This window comes from Electrophorus electricus, chromosome 12, assembly GCF_041902795.1.
Source record: "Electrophorus electricus isolate QZ-2024a chromosome 12, ASM4190279v1, whole genome shotgun sequence".
NCBI lineage: Eukaryota > Metazoa > Chordata > Actinopteri > Gymnotiformes > Gymnotidae > Electrophorus > Electrophorus electricus.
The window spans coordinates 21,240,001-21,257,100 of record NC_137508.1 but is presented as its reverse complement, the minus strand read 5'-3'; the positions used below and the strand labels follow the sequence as shown (position 1 = coordinate 21,257,100).

The following is a 17,100-nucleotide window of genomic DNA, read 5'->3' as shown; positions in this document are numbered from 1 at the left end:
ATGTGGTCAAGGTGTCTGTTTTGCGTGCCTGTTAGTTAGTTCTGGAAGCGTATTGCCAGAATTTCAGATCCCATTCAAAAACAGCCAACTGGACGTATGCTGAATTTGCATGGGACATTAGTCGCTTGTTCGATAAATGGTGTAAAGTGAGTAAAGTCACTTTGTTCGAACAGCTTACAGAACTTGTACTTTTGCAGAAAAGTGTGGTTTGCAGGAAAAATTTGTCTTGCGTTTAAATGAGCAAAAACTTGTATGTCTCTCTGATGCTGCTGTTGCCGCAGATGAGTATTTGTTAACTCATAAAGTAGCTTTTCCATCTGCTGTATGAGCGGATCGAGTTAGGCAATTTGTCTCCAGTGATAATCATCGTGTTATGAGTGAGAAACATGGTAGTTATTCAGGAAGCACAAAGGACTCTGAGCCTTGTGAATGTTGTTATTATCGCAAACCCAGTCATCTTATTGCTGACTGTCGAGTTTTGAAACGAAAGAATATGCGGTCCTCTCCTAAGGCAGTGATTAAATCTGTTAGTCATCTTGTGGGTAGTAATGTTGACGAAAAGAGTGTGGACAACACATTTGTCACCTTTTTAATGGATGGGAGAGTGTCCATGCCAGGAGATACAGGAACAGAATGATCTGTAAACATCTTAAGAGATACAGGCGCTGCCCAGTCCTTTCTTTTAGAGGGAATATTACCATTGTCCGAGGACTCGTATTGCGGTGTTGATCGTCTGGTTCAGGGCATGGGATCAGGTTACGTTTCTGTTCCTTTACACTCTAAACTTGCAGTCGGAATTTGTTTTGGGAACAGTTGTTGTTGGGATCTGTGCCACTTTGCCTATTTCTGGGGTTACCTTTATAATGGGAAACAATTTAGTGTTCTTTTTTATGTTACACCCTTTTGTGGACCTAGATTTGGAGCTCTTGAAAGGTGCAGGTAATAGGGTCGTAACACTAAGTGGCTGCCATAGTACACAGAAACATCTGTGCCAAGTATGGGCTGGAAGTTCCAAGGTCAAAGTGGGATACACCCCCAAAGGTTGTGAAGAATGACTATGCTAAGATCCTGTGGAACTTGCAGATACAGACAAAATTGCAATGGCTAACCAACTGGACACAATGGTGGATAAACAGCAGAAGAGGGCCATATAGCAGATGTAGCAATCCCAAGCGATAGCAACATCAGGAACAAGGAACATGATTAATAAATACCAAGAACTGAGAGAAGAGCTGGCAATGATGTGGAAGGGGAAGGCAACAGTGGTTCCCATGGTAACTGGAGCACTATGGGCTGTAACCCCCAAACTGGGAGAGTGGATCCAGCAGATCCCAGGAACAACAGCCAAGATCTCCATCCAGAAGAGTGCAAACCTGGTAACAGTTAAGATACTACACAGGACCTTCAAGCTCCCAGGCCTCTGGTAGTGGACCCGAGCCTAAAAGAAAATATATGGAATCTATGCTGCAAAAAGCCCATTTTGAACATCAGATTCTGTGATGTCATGAGAAGAAACCCATTTACATATCTCCACCTATTCAGCCTCCAGGTGTTTGGCCACATCCACTTGCATTGAAGTTCTTAGGCATGTTTCAGATCATAGTGCTTTTTGAATGAGGCACAATACAAAGTAGCCAATCAGAACAGAGTTCATTTACCTTCTATCTGTCTTAAAGGCACAGTAACAGAAACAGCCAGTTTAATTCTAAGGGATAAAGAAGGGTTGGAAAATGGTCAAGTAAAAATAACTGTATTAAGCCACAAAGTCACACAAATGACAAATAAAACAAAGTAGATGTGAACAGTTTATTCAAACTGAATTGCACTTCAATTCCTAACAATCAATGCCTTGGTCACCCCATACCATTGGTCAATTTGAATTGATTTACAATTACATATTAGTTCATGCTTGTGAAGGAGTCTTAGTTGGTCTTAGTACATAACAGTATTTGTACTTTGTCTAAGCACATTCATAGCACCATAAATGGGTGTCTGGAGCAGTGGTCAGAATGTGGTGCTCTAGTGAGCAAAACTAGACCATGTAGGCACCTTCAAAATCACCACTGCTAGGTCCACTTGTCAGGAAATGTTTGGTTCCATGTGGTACTTTGTATATATTGGACCATAACTGCTTATGTACTGTTTTGGACGTGTACTAGAAATTAAGATGCTAGCCGGGCCCTGCAAATGTCAGCAGTGTACAAATAATGATATAAAGGTCGCAATATAAAGAATAAATAATAACATGACTGGACATAGCAAAATAATTTTAACTAGACCTAGTGTCATGCTGTAGCATTTCAAAACAATAGTGCTTTTAAAAAATAAAAGTAACTTCAAGGTTACAAAATTTTGTTAGCCTCATATGGGAGAGAAATATCAGCAAGAAAAGATATTCTGGATATTTTTTGATTTGAAAAAAATTACCTTTGCATATAGGAAGAACATTTTGCTCTTTTGGATTAAGGATGTTAGTGCATCAAAAAAAAAAATCATGGCACAATCTTATAATGGAGTGTATCCCCAACAAATACATTTCATGTATGCTTCAATCCTCGGTGGCCCGTCTTTAAGTCACAAATTTGCTTAATCGCAGACCATTGCTCTTGGGTAACTGGGTTTTGAGCAATGGGGCACTTCAGCCTTAAAAACATTATCAAATGCACCCAGTTTAATACCAATAGCAAGTTAAGTGAATTTTTGACATGCATGTGGCTGGCATGTACCACTGGCCCAGTCAGTGCCTAGCAACTTTAACAGTCTTGGTACCTGTGCAGCAGTTTTTTACATTACATTATTTTATATATGACTTTTACACCTTTAAACATTACCATCAATGTCAGTCTTCAGAGTTTAAGTTCTTATAAACACATAGGCTTAATTCAAAAGAGTCAAAGCTGTGATCTTTTCTTACAGCATCAATAATATTTCAGTAATACACAACTACTATAAAAAATGAAAATAAAGAAACAAGGTGATGTACAAGTGCTGAGACCGGGGAGCACGATCAATTCCTGGATGACCATGCACCATTCCCAAATCTGTACAGACGGCAAACACGGATAATATTCACATATTAAATGCTCCACTTCATTCAGTCAGTAAAGGAGAGAGGTTATGTAGGCTTTGCTGCTTTTAACTGAACCCTCGGAAGAAAAGGACGACTGGGTCCTGGAGGAGAGAAAAGACACAAAGCCTGTCTGAAAGGATGGGCAGGAGCAAGGCACAAGAAGGACGAACACTGGCAAAGGCTGCACGAAGTTCAGATGCTCGACAGCATGCCGCAGGACAGCCAGAAAGGCGACTTCAGTTGTAGCACGGAGTTGTAGCACGGCTCGATGAAACAGCCTACATGGCAAAGGATTCAGATGAGTGAACAGGGGCATAGCCAGAGCAGCACAGGCAGCGAGCAAAGTGTCCCGATGCAGTGTTAGCCATTTGACATGAAGTTACTATGTTGCTGTGTAGTGTAATCATATCCATAGACTTTCAATTTTGTGCATTAAAAATGGCTTGATCAGCAGAGCTAACGTACTTCAAAGATTGGTTTGGTTTAGAAAAACAAAACTTTATTTCAAAATTTGATTGCAAATTTAGTATGATTTAGTATGAATGTAGTATGATTGTAAAGAAATGGTCTGGTAAAACAATTGTGCTATAAAGATAAAAAACCTGGAATACCTGGTAAAAATGTATATAGTATTCCACAGACCAGCAGAAGAGACCAAGAGTGGTAGTATCAACAATGATTTTAAATTTTAAAATGTATAAATAGCTTCAAACATACATTTTAACTTTTTTATACTGTACTGAAAATTTCTTAAAAAAAATGAACCAGCCAACCATGGTGTCCAAAGTCAAACCATAACATGAACAGAATTTAAAGATGATCACTATCTTCATTAGATCATTTTAAATGCTTTGCCCTGGATCAGAGTAATTAATAAGGTTTTGTGGCTAATGCTTGTTTAAACACAGTGTGCAGAATCATTTGTCCTGCTTGTGTTTGGTATATATGATCCAAAAACCAAAAACAAACAAACAAACAAAAAAAAACACTGAATGAGTTGCCTGCGATGGCTCTATGACTGTCTTCAATCATACAATCCAGGTTTCATACAACAAGGATATACATCAAAGTTTCAATCTCCAACTGATCGCCAGAAGTACCCATCTGTGGCAGCCGGCAGTTCTGAGTGACAGCCATCACTGACAGACAGAAGTCAGCAGTGGACAGTGGCAGCTTCCAGTCTCTAATGAGCAAGAGACTGGAGGCTGCCAGTTGTAAATAGTTAGCAACAATATTTCCTAGGTACCATATGGCTGGATGAGGTTCTGGAAGTTCAGTAGTACCTTTACATAGTTTACAGAGCAGTCGTATTGAATACATTTATTTTACTGTACTGTAATGAAATATCTATCAGCTTAATGGGTTCAAATCAGCAAATCTAATACCCAGCCTCATCACATCCAAACCTCACTTACCACATCGAGTAAAAAAAAAAAAAAAAAAAGTTACATTCCTGAAATGGATAGCTAGAAATTTACTGTCTGATGGCTCATAATCAGTGACAGCCTGTGTAATGCCTTTATAGACCAAATAGTGCACTATGGAATTTTTCCTAAAATGTTTATATAGCTAAAGTTTTATTTTTTAATTTTCATCCTGTTTCTTTCTTCTTTGCTGGACAAATAAGGTCATGATTCTTCCCATAGCTGACTAGATTGATTTAATCCTTTCAGTTCTTTAACATTCTTCCTAAATGTTTATGACATAACAAATGGAGATAAACTCATTGAAAAAGTAAATGGTTACTGTTCAACTCTATTAACATAACCAGAATTACTTAAGCAGTCTAATTTAGCCATGTAGCTAAAAGCTTTCCTCTCTTCACTTTTCACATTGACTTCCTCTACCCTCTACTTTCTTCATCCATTGACTTCCTCTACCCTCTACTTTCTTCATCCATTGACTTCCTCTACCCTCTACTTTCTTCATCCATTGACCTCCTCTACCTTCTACTTTCTTCATCCATTGACCTCCTCTACCCTCTACTTTCTTCATCCATTGACTTCCTCTACCCTCTACTTTCTTCATCCATTGACCTCCTCTATACTCTACTTTATTCATCCATTGACCTCTTACTTTCCAGACCAAGAAAGCTGAAAAGTGGAAGAAATCATAAGTTGTAACTGATCTCCTTTCCAATCATGTTTTTCTAGCTAAAGTGTCCTCTGTTGAAATTGCTGGTAAGCCATCAGTTTTAACAGCAGTATCAGAAGGCCATCCTGAAGAAGCCTTCATGTGACACCACAGCCATTTGGCAACTGAATGTTCCATTTACAATCTCTCTACAGACTACAGGATCCTAACTAGTCTGAGTTTAACACAACACTGTCATGGCACAGTCTCCTCCTCCTCAACTCCTCCCTGTGTGTGTGTGTGTGTGTGTGTGTGTGTCTGTCTATGTCACCATGCCACTGCATTATTCATTGGTCATGTGTTACACCTGTCCATCCTTGTTAATGTGTGTATTTTTTAGTTATCATTTGTGTCTGTTTGACCCCATATTTCACACACTACGCTGTAGACTGTTGTGCTTGTGTCACTATAGTGTCTTATCCTTTGTTGTGTTCTAGTTTGTTAGCTTAGTGTTGTCCTCTGTGCTTTACATCTAGTTCGTTGTTGTGTTAATAAACATCTGTGTTGTCTGAACCACGACTTGTTTCTGCATCCTGCCTCGCCTCCCAACATCACAGATACACCGACCGCTGAGGGCTGCCGCGAGTCAAGGGAAAGAAAAAGGGAAAAAAGCAACATAACCACCCCCAACCCAACCCATGTGGGGGAATCCTCCATCCTGGTGGGCATATTCCCTGGAGGTTTTGGGGGGGCCCTGGTGATGGTCCAGGGACAGAGTCCTACCTGCCTTCGCTGGACTACCGGGATGGCTACGAGGATTATGACAAGGGCGAGGATTTTGACAAAGTCACCCTCAGGTCAGAAATGGTATCTGATCGCTACGAGGATCCGTTATTGGAGGTGGAGGAGGCCCTCCAAGAGGATCCTAACTTGGGTTCAGAGACTGGGGCAGCTGACTATGAAAGCAATGAGGCTTCGGTGCCTAAGGTACTGCCCAAAGGTACCTGCTCTAGAGCCTGCAAGCTTCCCTGTGCCACCTTAAAAGAGGCCCCCATTGTCGAAGGACGCTCCCTCACCTGGGGCGCACAGCCCTGGAGCCCGCCTGCTCGTGCAACTAGATGAGGAGAAAAGGAAGCACCATCTGTGCCTGTTCTCAAGACAGGCAACTCCTCTGGTGTGCTCCCCGGCTCGTCAGCCCAAAAGGCAGAGACGCCATCACCACCCAAGCCAGCCGTGGGCCGACCAATATTCAATGTGATAAAAAGAATGAATCAAACACAAAGTTTTGCTTCCAAAAATTATTTCAGAAATGCATTTGCTTGTTTGTTGTCTCCTGCACAGTGCCCTCCACATTGAAGCAGAGTTATGCACTTTAAGGAGGCTTTTTTGTAGCCACAACTTAAAAGTTCAAAGATGGACTGGGTTGCCTGTTGCCTGGGTCTCCAATTGCTTGGGTCTATCTATACCCTTTCTGTTGGAGAAACCATATTTGGTGCCACCTCAAGTGCTTGTCCCAAATACTGTCTGATTACCCTAATTACAGTGGAATGAAAGTGGAATGGTGACCATGTGTGAGTATCTAACCTATGACTCCTCTGTCATTTTCGCATGGTGCATTACATGCTGCAGTCACATGCAACACAGCAGCCAACATGTAGCGCAAAGGTGAGAAAAAAAGACAAACGGCTTCTTTGCTTGGACAAATAAGGTTGAGCAGGTAAACATGAAATTAAAATACCTAATGCAGTAAACAGCATGACAACAGGTTTCACCATTGTGGAGTGTGACACAACAACCTCACATCAGTGTCAGTGTTTTCTAAAGGGTATATTTTCCATTATCCCTTTTCAAATTTACCCATTTTGGAGAGTGGATTTGAAAAGACTAATGCTCAGTGGTGGAAAACAATGTTTTAATGTGGATGATATATGAATTTATGTATGGCAAAATATATGAAAACATGCGTTTTAACCCCATTTACCCATCTTACCCAAACAAAAATCTAAGAGGCGGATGGCAGGAATACCTAAAGGAATAGCAGAAGCATGCAAGGAAACATGGGAAGAGAAAGGAGCCAATCATTTGCAGAATGACACATCAATATAAAGAACATGATAAAATCCGGCCTTGGCTGTTCTATTCTCATGGCTGCAGGTCAATACATCTGCAGCAGGGTCAACGGACATAAAGGCCATATTGTTGCTCCTTCTATATGAAACCACCAAAGTGGGAAGGAATTTCAAACAGAGCATAAGTAAACTACCGGGACTAAGACATCATACAATACAGCACAAAACAGTGACTTTTCACCCAAGGCTTTTGTGGCTGAGCACTCTAGATTTCACAGTCCAGACCTAATGTACAGAAATCAGATGTCTGAAGATATTTACAAATAGGAAAGGAAGGACTCAAAAATGCACATACAAGGACTTGCCTGTTTCAGGATTTTTATCTGCTTCAAAATACTTTTAACATCTATGTTACATGCAACTTAACACCTGAAAGTGGACATCTCCCTTTCTTCTATATTATGGTGATGTACTTTACAGAACTAGCATGCATGTTCCTTGACATTTATTGCTGTATTGTTTACCCAAAAAGCAAGTTAATAAGTGGGCAGAGACAACTGTTAAGCTCATTTCAACAGCCAAATATGAGCTTATACTGAATTCTAGACTGATGTGATTTGCAAAGGAAGTTACAGTATACCCTGTGTCCAGCACTAGCTTAAGCTGATACACCTGTTGTGTAGTACAATTGCAGCTAGAATCTGTTCACAAAGCCTGAAGAACACTAATTTGTAAGTACTTCCCCTATCTGGTGGCGAGTCACTAACACTGTCTAAGATTATCAGCCAGGCACAGAGAAAACATATTGTGTGGGTCATTACTAGGCCAGGACAAAAATGCCACAGACATGAGCAAGTTGAAAACCAAAGTGATCACTGTTGGGATGTGACTAATAGTCATATTTGTGTGTTACTAGCTAAAATTGGATTTTTACTCCTAAAATGAGCGAGTGAATGTGTGAGTGAGAGAGTAAATGAGACCCCATTTACACCTGGTCACTTCATGAGACTGGTTTGTGAATTACAGAGTTTAACCACATTCATTTACAATTCGTAGTCATAGGGGTCTCCGGTTTGTCACTTTGAAACCTAATGTGTAATATGCAAATCAGGTCATGTCCACAAAAATAACAGTGTGGGACAGAGGGTATGAATTCTCTAATGACTTTTATGAGGATGGGGGAGTGTTTTTAGAGTGTATCAGCACCACAAACTGCTTATATGACTGGATGGCACATCTCCATTGACTCACAGTCTAAGTCCGAAATAGCCATCTTCTGTGCTAAATAGTATGTCAAAATTGTCTTCTGGGATGGTTAGTGTGTCCTAAACCTTAATATTCACAGTTAGTAATTGAAAAGTGCTCAAAATATATACTACACAGGATGAAAATTTGAGATGTATGAACACTATTCAGTCCCATGATTCCAACATCATGGGACATTTCTGAAGCTAAACCAAACAATACAAATTATAATACTTAATAACATAAGTGATTCATGTACCAATTATTCTTCATTTATTCTGTAAAACATTTATTTTTTAGCATATGTGCATAAAACAAAGGAGACATTATGCTAAATAATTGATTTTAGCTATTTGATTAGTAGTGTTAGCTGTTAGCTGGATAGCTACCTAGCTAGTTAATTGTTCTAGGTTGTCAAAATGCTACAAAACATTTTGATCAGTGTATTTAAAAAAAAAAAAAAAAAAAAACATTTCAGTACTTGAACTTTCCATTTTTTTTCCACCATGAAGTTCAAAGGCCATGGGGCGTTCAGCTGTAATGACAACGTGTGTTATAAAATGTTCCACACTGATTTGTAAGGGGCTGCCATCTTGTCTGCACTTGTGAAGTTGAGCAAAACTGGAGCCAGAGCAAAACTGGAGACAGAGCATGCATAATAGAGACTGTTGGGCGTACAGCATCTCTGTCCAACCCCTGGCAACATTTGTTAGTGCACGCTTCCTCTCTCAATGTCAGGAGCAAATACAACATAAAATAATATTCTGTTTTATACATTACCTAGTGTAAATATATGCCTTCATATCCATCAATCATGTTCCGGAATGAAACACTTCATCATCACAAAAATACCTTAGCAACGTAGCAAAATATCTGACATCTAATGATAGCTAGCTGCCTATTATATATAATAGATAAATAGTTAACATTAGATAAATAAATAGCATAGGTTACATGAAGCATCTTAAGCATAGCTTCCATATTCAGATCTTTGAAAAGACATATTTAATAACTGCCTATAATTTTTTTTCAGCTACTTAAAGGAGCGTGTTCACATTATTTAATTTAATGTGGCATGATGAACAATATTTTAATAATCAAGCCAAATTAAACATTGATGTAAAGTGCTGATTTGAACAAACTAGCTAGCTAGCTAACTAACATTAAGGAAGCTTATTGAAGCTTGCTTAGTTCTGAAAATACTTTGATCCTGATGACCTATTGGAATAACTTACTGCTGAATGAGACATTGCTTTACTTCAAAAATGCCAAAGTGAACAATCAAAGTCAAAGGTAAAAAAAAAAAAAAGGCAAAAAGTCAAGCTTTATATAGCTGTCATGTCAGATGCCTGTGTGTTCACATTTGACTGTCAATCACCTCATCGCCACACCACATGAAGAGTCACAAAATAACCTAAAAAAAACAAAACAACAACAATCACTGTAAAGAAAATATTGAGAGAACTATTAACATGAGGGGAGCTTATCAAATTGACAGAACACAATCGCCGATAAAATTATTAGATTTGTAAATGCCTCGTCTGAGCCATTCATGTATTATGTGAGGAGACGCTGCTGGAGCATCTGAAGTTGTTTAAAGGGGACCCATTATGCCCATTTTCAATGTCCATAATTTTATTTTGAGGGTCTAGAATAGATTTATGTGCTTCAATATTTAAAAAATAAATAAATAAATAAATAAATTTCTCATACTGTACACCTCTTTTCACCCTGTGTCTGAAAGCATTGTTAGAGCTCCCATGTCTTTAAGCCCCCCTCCCAACGAGCCCAGTCTGTTCAGATTGATCAACTCCCAGAGCAGTTGTGCCCCCAACGTTCCTCTCCTATCTCCATACATACTTCCACTTCCATACTCCCTGCATACTTCCAAACAGTTTTTGGAAGAAAATGGGATAGCAGCTGATTAACAAAACCATCACAGCATAGTAAGATTAATTGTCAAGCTAGCCTCCTTAGCAAAGAAGCCTACAACTGAGCAGTGGGTCTATGGCTTAGCTACAGCCAACAATTCCACACTTGAACATTCGTAGTAGCTACTGTGTTTGCTTTAAACATCACAAACCCACAAATAATAATGCATACTTACATGTTGTGAACCTGAATCTTCTGTTGGGCCACACAAAGTTGGAACTGCCAGGTCCTTCAAGAGTAGATGTGAAAATCCTGCGTTGAACTGCACACAGGTTTTGGAGCAGTCCTCCATGAAGTGCTGTGCACACAGTAAAATAACTGGAACAGTAGTGGGAAGAGTGGTAAAAATGAATTTCAACCACTGACTTCTTTGTGGTTGTACTCAACATGGCTACAAAACTGAACAAACCCATCCCAGGCTCCAGTATTTGCTATGAGTTGTGTGAGGATATGCCAAGCTTGCTGGTAGGCAGGCAATATGGAAAGTGTTACAAAGTGACATCATCTTGTAACAAAATGGCTGAAATTCCAACAAGCTGAGAAGGAGTTTCTCACTATGGCATGTACTGTGTACTTTTTTTTACAGACCATTTACTTGCACAAAAAAGGTATGTGACACACTAAAGGAAAAGGAAAACCCAAAAAGTAGGTAATGATAATAATAGTGGTTTAATTAAGCATCGTCTTAACTGGCTAACATACTGAATTAATTTTAAACGTGTCACCATCATGTTCAAAATTGTGCTTAAGAAATCAACAAATGTCAGTGATTTCAGTTTCTTGATGGTGGTGGTTAGCGAGTTAATAATCTCAAAAGTAACGTCAGTGTAAAATGAACTTGAGTGTTTCACGAAGCATTGCTGTCTCACAAAACCACAAATTAGTTATTTAGCCAGCTAACTTCACATTCAAGCAGAGCTTCATCTAACCCTTAATTTGTGTTGCCTGACTATAGCCCAGATGGTGCACTCATAGTCCTTCAGTCCATAAATGCATGTGCACGGGAGGTCTGCATTGATGCCGTAGGACATCCGATTTCTCATTTTGGCGATCAAAGAGCTGCTCATGTGGACAGCAACGATGTGGGCTCAAAAGCAGTCTATTACCCAAATTTCTGTGAGATACAGGTGAGGATCAATCAGAATTTATGATTTTATGTCAAGTAGTTTGTGCATTATGGCAGAAAAGAAAATATTCAAATGTGTGGTAAATGCATTTCTCTACTAATTTATTATTAGTTGTTAAGTAGTGCAAAAACTACACTGAAAACAATGAGCAACATCACGTAATTGTGGCAATATTTGCTTGTCCCACATGTGTGCTTTGAAACTGAGCACTTGTACACCATAGGTCTGTTTGTTGTTGACAGCACCAAATTGTGCATGCTGAGGAGGACCGCAGGGTGCCATTTGGTACTGTATCTCAGTTTTTCCCACTACACTGCTCTGGAGTGGGTTATGTTTGGCATTATGCACAGTAAAAAATGCCTAGGACCAATCATGTGTTAGAATGCACAGGATCTTTAGAAACCATCAAAATCTCCTAGTAATCTATAGCTAGATATTCTACAGAAGGAATAACAAATATGCCAACTTCTAGATAATTCAAATGCCATTTGTTGCTGTCATTGCACTGGAAACATTGACAACTGATTTTCACCTTTATTGATTGATTGATTTTTATTCAACCCATTAGCTTTTTTCCTCAAACTTTCATTGGGAAGCAAGACTGTCAACTAAAGCTCTTCTCCATGTCATATGCTTGGTTGGTGCAGCAAATTTTATGCTTTATACACACACGCGCACAGGAACAGTTTCTGTATCTAAATCTGGTTTGTAAGACAAGTACAGAGTGGCAGCATTTGTTAGTTTTTATTCTAGAACTTCAGCCATGCGTACTGATTATGTTTTGTGAAACAGATCCTAGGATTTTCAAGTTGTCTGGATAATTTAAGCCTAAAGGACAGTCTAAAAGAACTGCCCTTTACTTCTCTTCCTACTGAGCAGTTTTGACTTCTAGCTTCAAGTTGTCTCAAGAACAGACAACTGAAATACCTCAGTTGTAACTTGGTTACCTCTTTTCAAGTTGAGGTTTCTCAGTCTTATATGCAATGCAATTGCCTTTGAACTTGATTATTTGATTTGTAATTGGTAGAATAAGCATTTATCCCTGTCTATTTATTAACCGATACAGCCTAGTACTCAGACTAGAACCTCCTGCTTCTCCAAGACCCCATCTACTGCTGAGAGGAGAGAATTTATGCTGGATTTTACCAGGCATTTTGATGAGGCAGAAAATCCACTGCAGAAAGTCACCAAGCGGGTTGATTTTTTTGCAAAAATACTGTAAACAGGGAGGCTACATTCCAGCTCCCTCCAACCTCCGCTCTCTGGTACAGACATTCAACCTGTTTATTCAGGACACATTTGCTTAAAACACACCGAGTACATCAATGAATGGCTGTCTAACACTTTAGAAATAAAATACACAACAATGCATAATTCTGCACATTTTCCTCCTGAGTCACAGCAGAAAACTAAATAAAAAATGCAGATTACATTTGGGATTAGTTACAAGTAACCATGACCACCTGGAAAGCAGAGGTGCTGTTTTTTAATCTAATTTCAAATATTTAGCAACTCTATTACCAAAAAAAGAGAGAAAGAAACAAGCTGCTAAATTCAGTATCTGCACAAAGCAACTTGAACCTCATTATGAGCTCCTGTAAAGATCAGATTAGTGTACAATGCACTTTGAAAGCGTTTGGACAATTTCAGTCTGAGCTCTGGTCTGGACTCCATGATTTCGAGTTGAAAGAACAAAACTGACTTCTGTGTTTCACCCATATGAATGCTGACACACTTAAGATCAGACATCAAGCAGGTTTCAAAGTTTGTTGAGTATCCCTTTAATCTATTAATTAATAAAGGGGATAATTGGTGGTCATTACTTAGTTAAAATTACTTGTGGTTTGTAATGTTTATTAATGCTATAATTAATACTCAGTAAAGAGAGCCTAAATGCTACCTGGTTTATATAGTCATTCCTTTTGCTGACTAGTGCGTGTATCATTTCAGAAAGCTAAACTGCCAGCAAGACACACTATGTTTTGCTGCTTTTCTGATGGATACTGCTACTCATCTTCGTGATGGCCCAAGCCACCCACATTTTGTCTGATCATATTGGTGAACACAATGGCACTAGTGCCACCATCTGATTATTTCAAACAGACAGGCCTCTCTCATGCTAGACCCATTTCACTGACAGCCGTAAATTAACCATTTAGGTGCAATTTAGCGGAAGGGTTTTAAGTACGCGACTTATATTGTTTGCAACAGGATTATTATACTTACCAAAAGCTATTATGAAAATGAGAAATAAAATTGGACATTGACATGTGGCCAGAAAAGGGTTTTCCAACATTTATATGTACCTGATTTCGATTTTGACACCATTTCGAAATGCACTAAACAAAGTCTTCAAAAGCCTTGGCCCTTGATCATAGTACAAGGCAGGATTAGTTAGTAAAATTGTAAAAAGAACAACAATAGATATTCTGGTTGTATGTGGACAGGTCTATCCAAACATCTGCATGTTATTACAAGTTTTATTTAAAACACTAAGATAGCAATGTCGCTTGTAGCTAATACTGTTCAAAATGATATAGACTTATGTATATTATGTAGTTCTGTGAAATTCCTGCAAAAGGGGTTTAGCACCACCTGTTACTCAGCAACTCTCCAGCTCCCTCAGTAAAGTAGAGTGAACTCAGGGAGATGCATGGCAGAGCAAGGTATAAAGTAAGTTTGTCTCTCCGTCACGTCCCAAATATAATCTTATGCAGAAATTATGTTCAGTCTTACCATTTTTAGCTCATTAGCAGATGTAAACACATTATGAACAAGCACGTTAGCTCATAAGATATCTGAAAGGTAATTAAACAAAGCTAAGCGAATTACATGTGCAAAGTTACTGATAATAGCCTGTTTTGAATAGGCTGTATAGCTGACCACTCAACAGCGGCAATCATATGTGATTGCTTGAACTCGTTGTATGTGCGTTAATTATGCATCATTTGTTTTCATTACATTCATATTGTAACTCGTGTGTGCCATAATGCATGATTTGATCAGAAAATTTAATGTTAGTTGTGGGCTAGCTGACTTAGCCTAGATATGTTTTAGTTTACACTTGAAATATCTGAGGTTTGTCAACAGAAGATGCTGTTCATATTTTTCTGTATTACTGATTAGGACATATATAAAATCGATAATGTGGACATTTTCTACGTATAACAAATTATCTGAGTATATGAGTGTAGGTTACTACACAAATAAGAATACATAAATATCATTATTATTAGTTACATTTAGTTACATTTACACTTATATTTATAAATAAACATTTATTTATAATAAATATAATAAAATAAACATAAGAAATAAATACTGAAAAACGGTAACATTTACCATGAGCTGCATGGCAGAGTGAGATATGCGTGCTGTGGATTAGCTAGCTGACCACGCAATAGCACCAATTATATATGTGGTTGCTGAATTTGTGTGGAGAATAAAAGAAAACCCTTCATCCACAACCTATATCCTGGTACAAAAACTAAACAGAAATAATGATTAAAAAACTAATAAAAATTATACATTGCATAGAAAATACTTAATCAAAATCACTAGCCTAGAGATGATTCTCTTTACTCAGCAGGTAAGTGACCAGTGCTCAATTTCAATCAAGCTTTTAAATAAAATTAAAATGGTATCAAAGCAGCTATTGACTGAATATCCATAATGTACAATAGCTACACTGAGAGGGGGAAAAAATAATCACAGATTTGTTCGACTGGAACTGCTGCAATACATGCTTTCTGGACATTTGTGAAGATCACATCTCTTTAAATTGGCAGTGTGTAACACAATGCCATAGTTAAAAACAATTTGTAGAAGTTAATAAAAGGGCCAATGCCAACAGCAGAGCTTATTAGGAAATCTATGATTCAAAACCAACTATTCAGCCCATCAGACCTTAAGTTGAAAAGACTGAAGACAACTGCCGTATAACTAGTATTGATTCGGACATGGACATAACTCTTACTAATAGATGGCATACCAGTGTCTATACTGACATAATGCAGTGAATGACAAGAAAGTGAAATGAAAGGAAATCTAAGTGAATGGCTGAGCCCCATTCAGTCTTACCGAAAATTCAATTTAATAACTTTTCAAGGACTAAAGGGTGAAGGCATAGAGGCGGACAGATTGACAGGCCAAGCACACTGACAATAAGCAAAGCATGTTGGTTCAAGAGCAAGATGGGGAATTTGTTTTGGCTGAGGAAAAGTTAAAGTGTAGCCTGCTATCAGGCCTGAAGAACATGAGGAGTGGGCATATTAGTGTCCTTGAAAGTATTTAGGATAAAACAGCTTCTCCAAAGGTAGGGTGGACTAAAAGCATTTTATTCATAGTTCGATAAGAGGGGGACAAATGGACATCCAGTTAACAGAGTCAAATGAAGTCAGGTGAGGGGAATGAATGAATGAATGAATGAATGAATGAATGAATGAATGAGTGAAAAAGGAAGCAGGACATAAGCGGGGGAAAAAGAGGTAAAACGAACGGCGGTGGGTGCTGGAGAGACGAGGAGAAACGCGGCATATAAGGGAGAGAGCAGGTGAAACTCAATGAAAAAGAAACAAACCTAAAATTGAAAGAGCAGGCAAAACATGATCAAGTGTGGAGAGAAAGCTGAAGAACATCCGATGCACTAAAAGAGAACAGGGAAACGTTTTGCCATACGAAGGACCACAAGAGCAGACAGACACGCCATTAAGGCGGAGACCCAGGAGGAGGATATGAAAATCTGTTATTTGATACCATATGCATTGTCTGCTAAATGGCTGTTAAAGTAGTTGCATGCATTATACTGTATGTATTGCATGCTGTATGACTGGAACAATTTCATACTGAGAATGAAGAAAAGAAGAAGGGGAAAGAGTGGAAGAACAGAAACATCAGGAAGACAGAACAAGCCAGACAAGATCGGTCACCAAAAGAAAAGTCTATTAAGGAGGCAGAAAACCCAATTAAATCATCACAGTATTTGCTCTTTATATATTTTGAACTACATGACTACACTATTCAAGTGGCGCAGTAAAAACATTGGTGTTCTTATTTGTGTTGGACAAGACCAAAACTATTATCCAAGAATTCCACACTCCTCTGACAGTAACTGTAGCAATTTTCTATCTCCCAACACAGTGATTAACCTCCTCAACCTCATTTTAGTGAGCTTTTATTAGTGAATTTTCAGACTTTAAATAACTGATGAGTTCTATCATGTGATCGGTAACTTGGTTACAATAAAAACATAAAGCTAGATTCCACATTGTTCTTGCAAACCATACAAACAAAATGAACACATCAGAACACATCAAAACACTTGCTTGTGTGTGTGTGTGTGTGTGTGTGTGTGTTTGGGTATTTACTCCTTGTGTCTGCCTGGCATGGTATTAGTGTGTCACATTTATTTTATCAAATCATAAAGAAATCAACATGATCACAGCACAATAGGCCATGCCTCACAGACGGTGAGAGAGTAAACCTGACGCACTTTTTCAAATAAAATAAGTTTATTTCCAGTCCGAAAATATTAAAATGACAACAATAACAAAAAAGACAGTTAAAAGGATGACTGGTGAGGTGA

General features: G+C 38.5%; 1 protein-coding gene across 11 annotated transcripts in view; it reads right to left on the bottom strand.

Moving 5' to 3' along the window:
• Positions 1 to 17,100, bottom strand: part of ppm1aa (protein phosphatase, Mg2+/Mn2+ dependent, 1Aa) — a 49,262-nt gene that overhangs the window by 8,462 nt on the left and 23,700 nt on the right. For 4 of the 11 annotated variants that reach the window (XM_081725088.1, XM_081725086.1, XM_081725087.1 and 1 more), the window contains 2 exons: positions 10,565 to 10,687; positions 1,793 to 3,348 (listed from right to left, as the gene is read on the bottom strand). The exons of 1 other annotated variant lie outside the window; for it this stretch is intronic. In XM_081725088.1, the coding sequence (XP_081581214.1) occupies positions 3,307 to 3,348; positions 10,565 to 10,687 (165 nt within the window). In that variant the 3' untranslated portion in view covers positions 1,793 to 3,306. Of the gene's footprint in view, positions 1 to 1,792; positions 10,708 to 17,100 lie in introns of those variants that run through there. 6 more of the 11 variants (XR_004776650.2, XR_004776651.2, XM_035531497.2 and 3 more) reach the window with 6 other exon arrangements.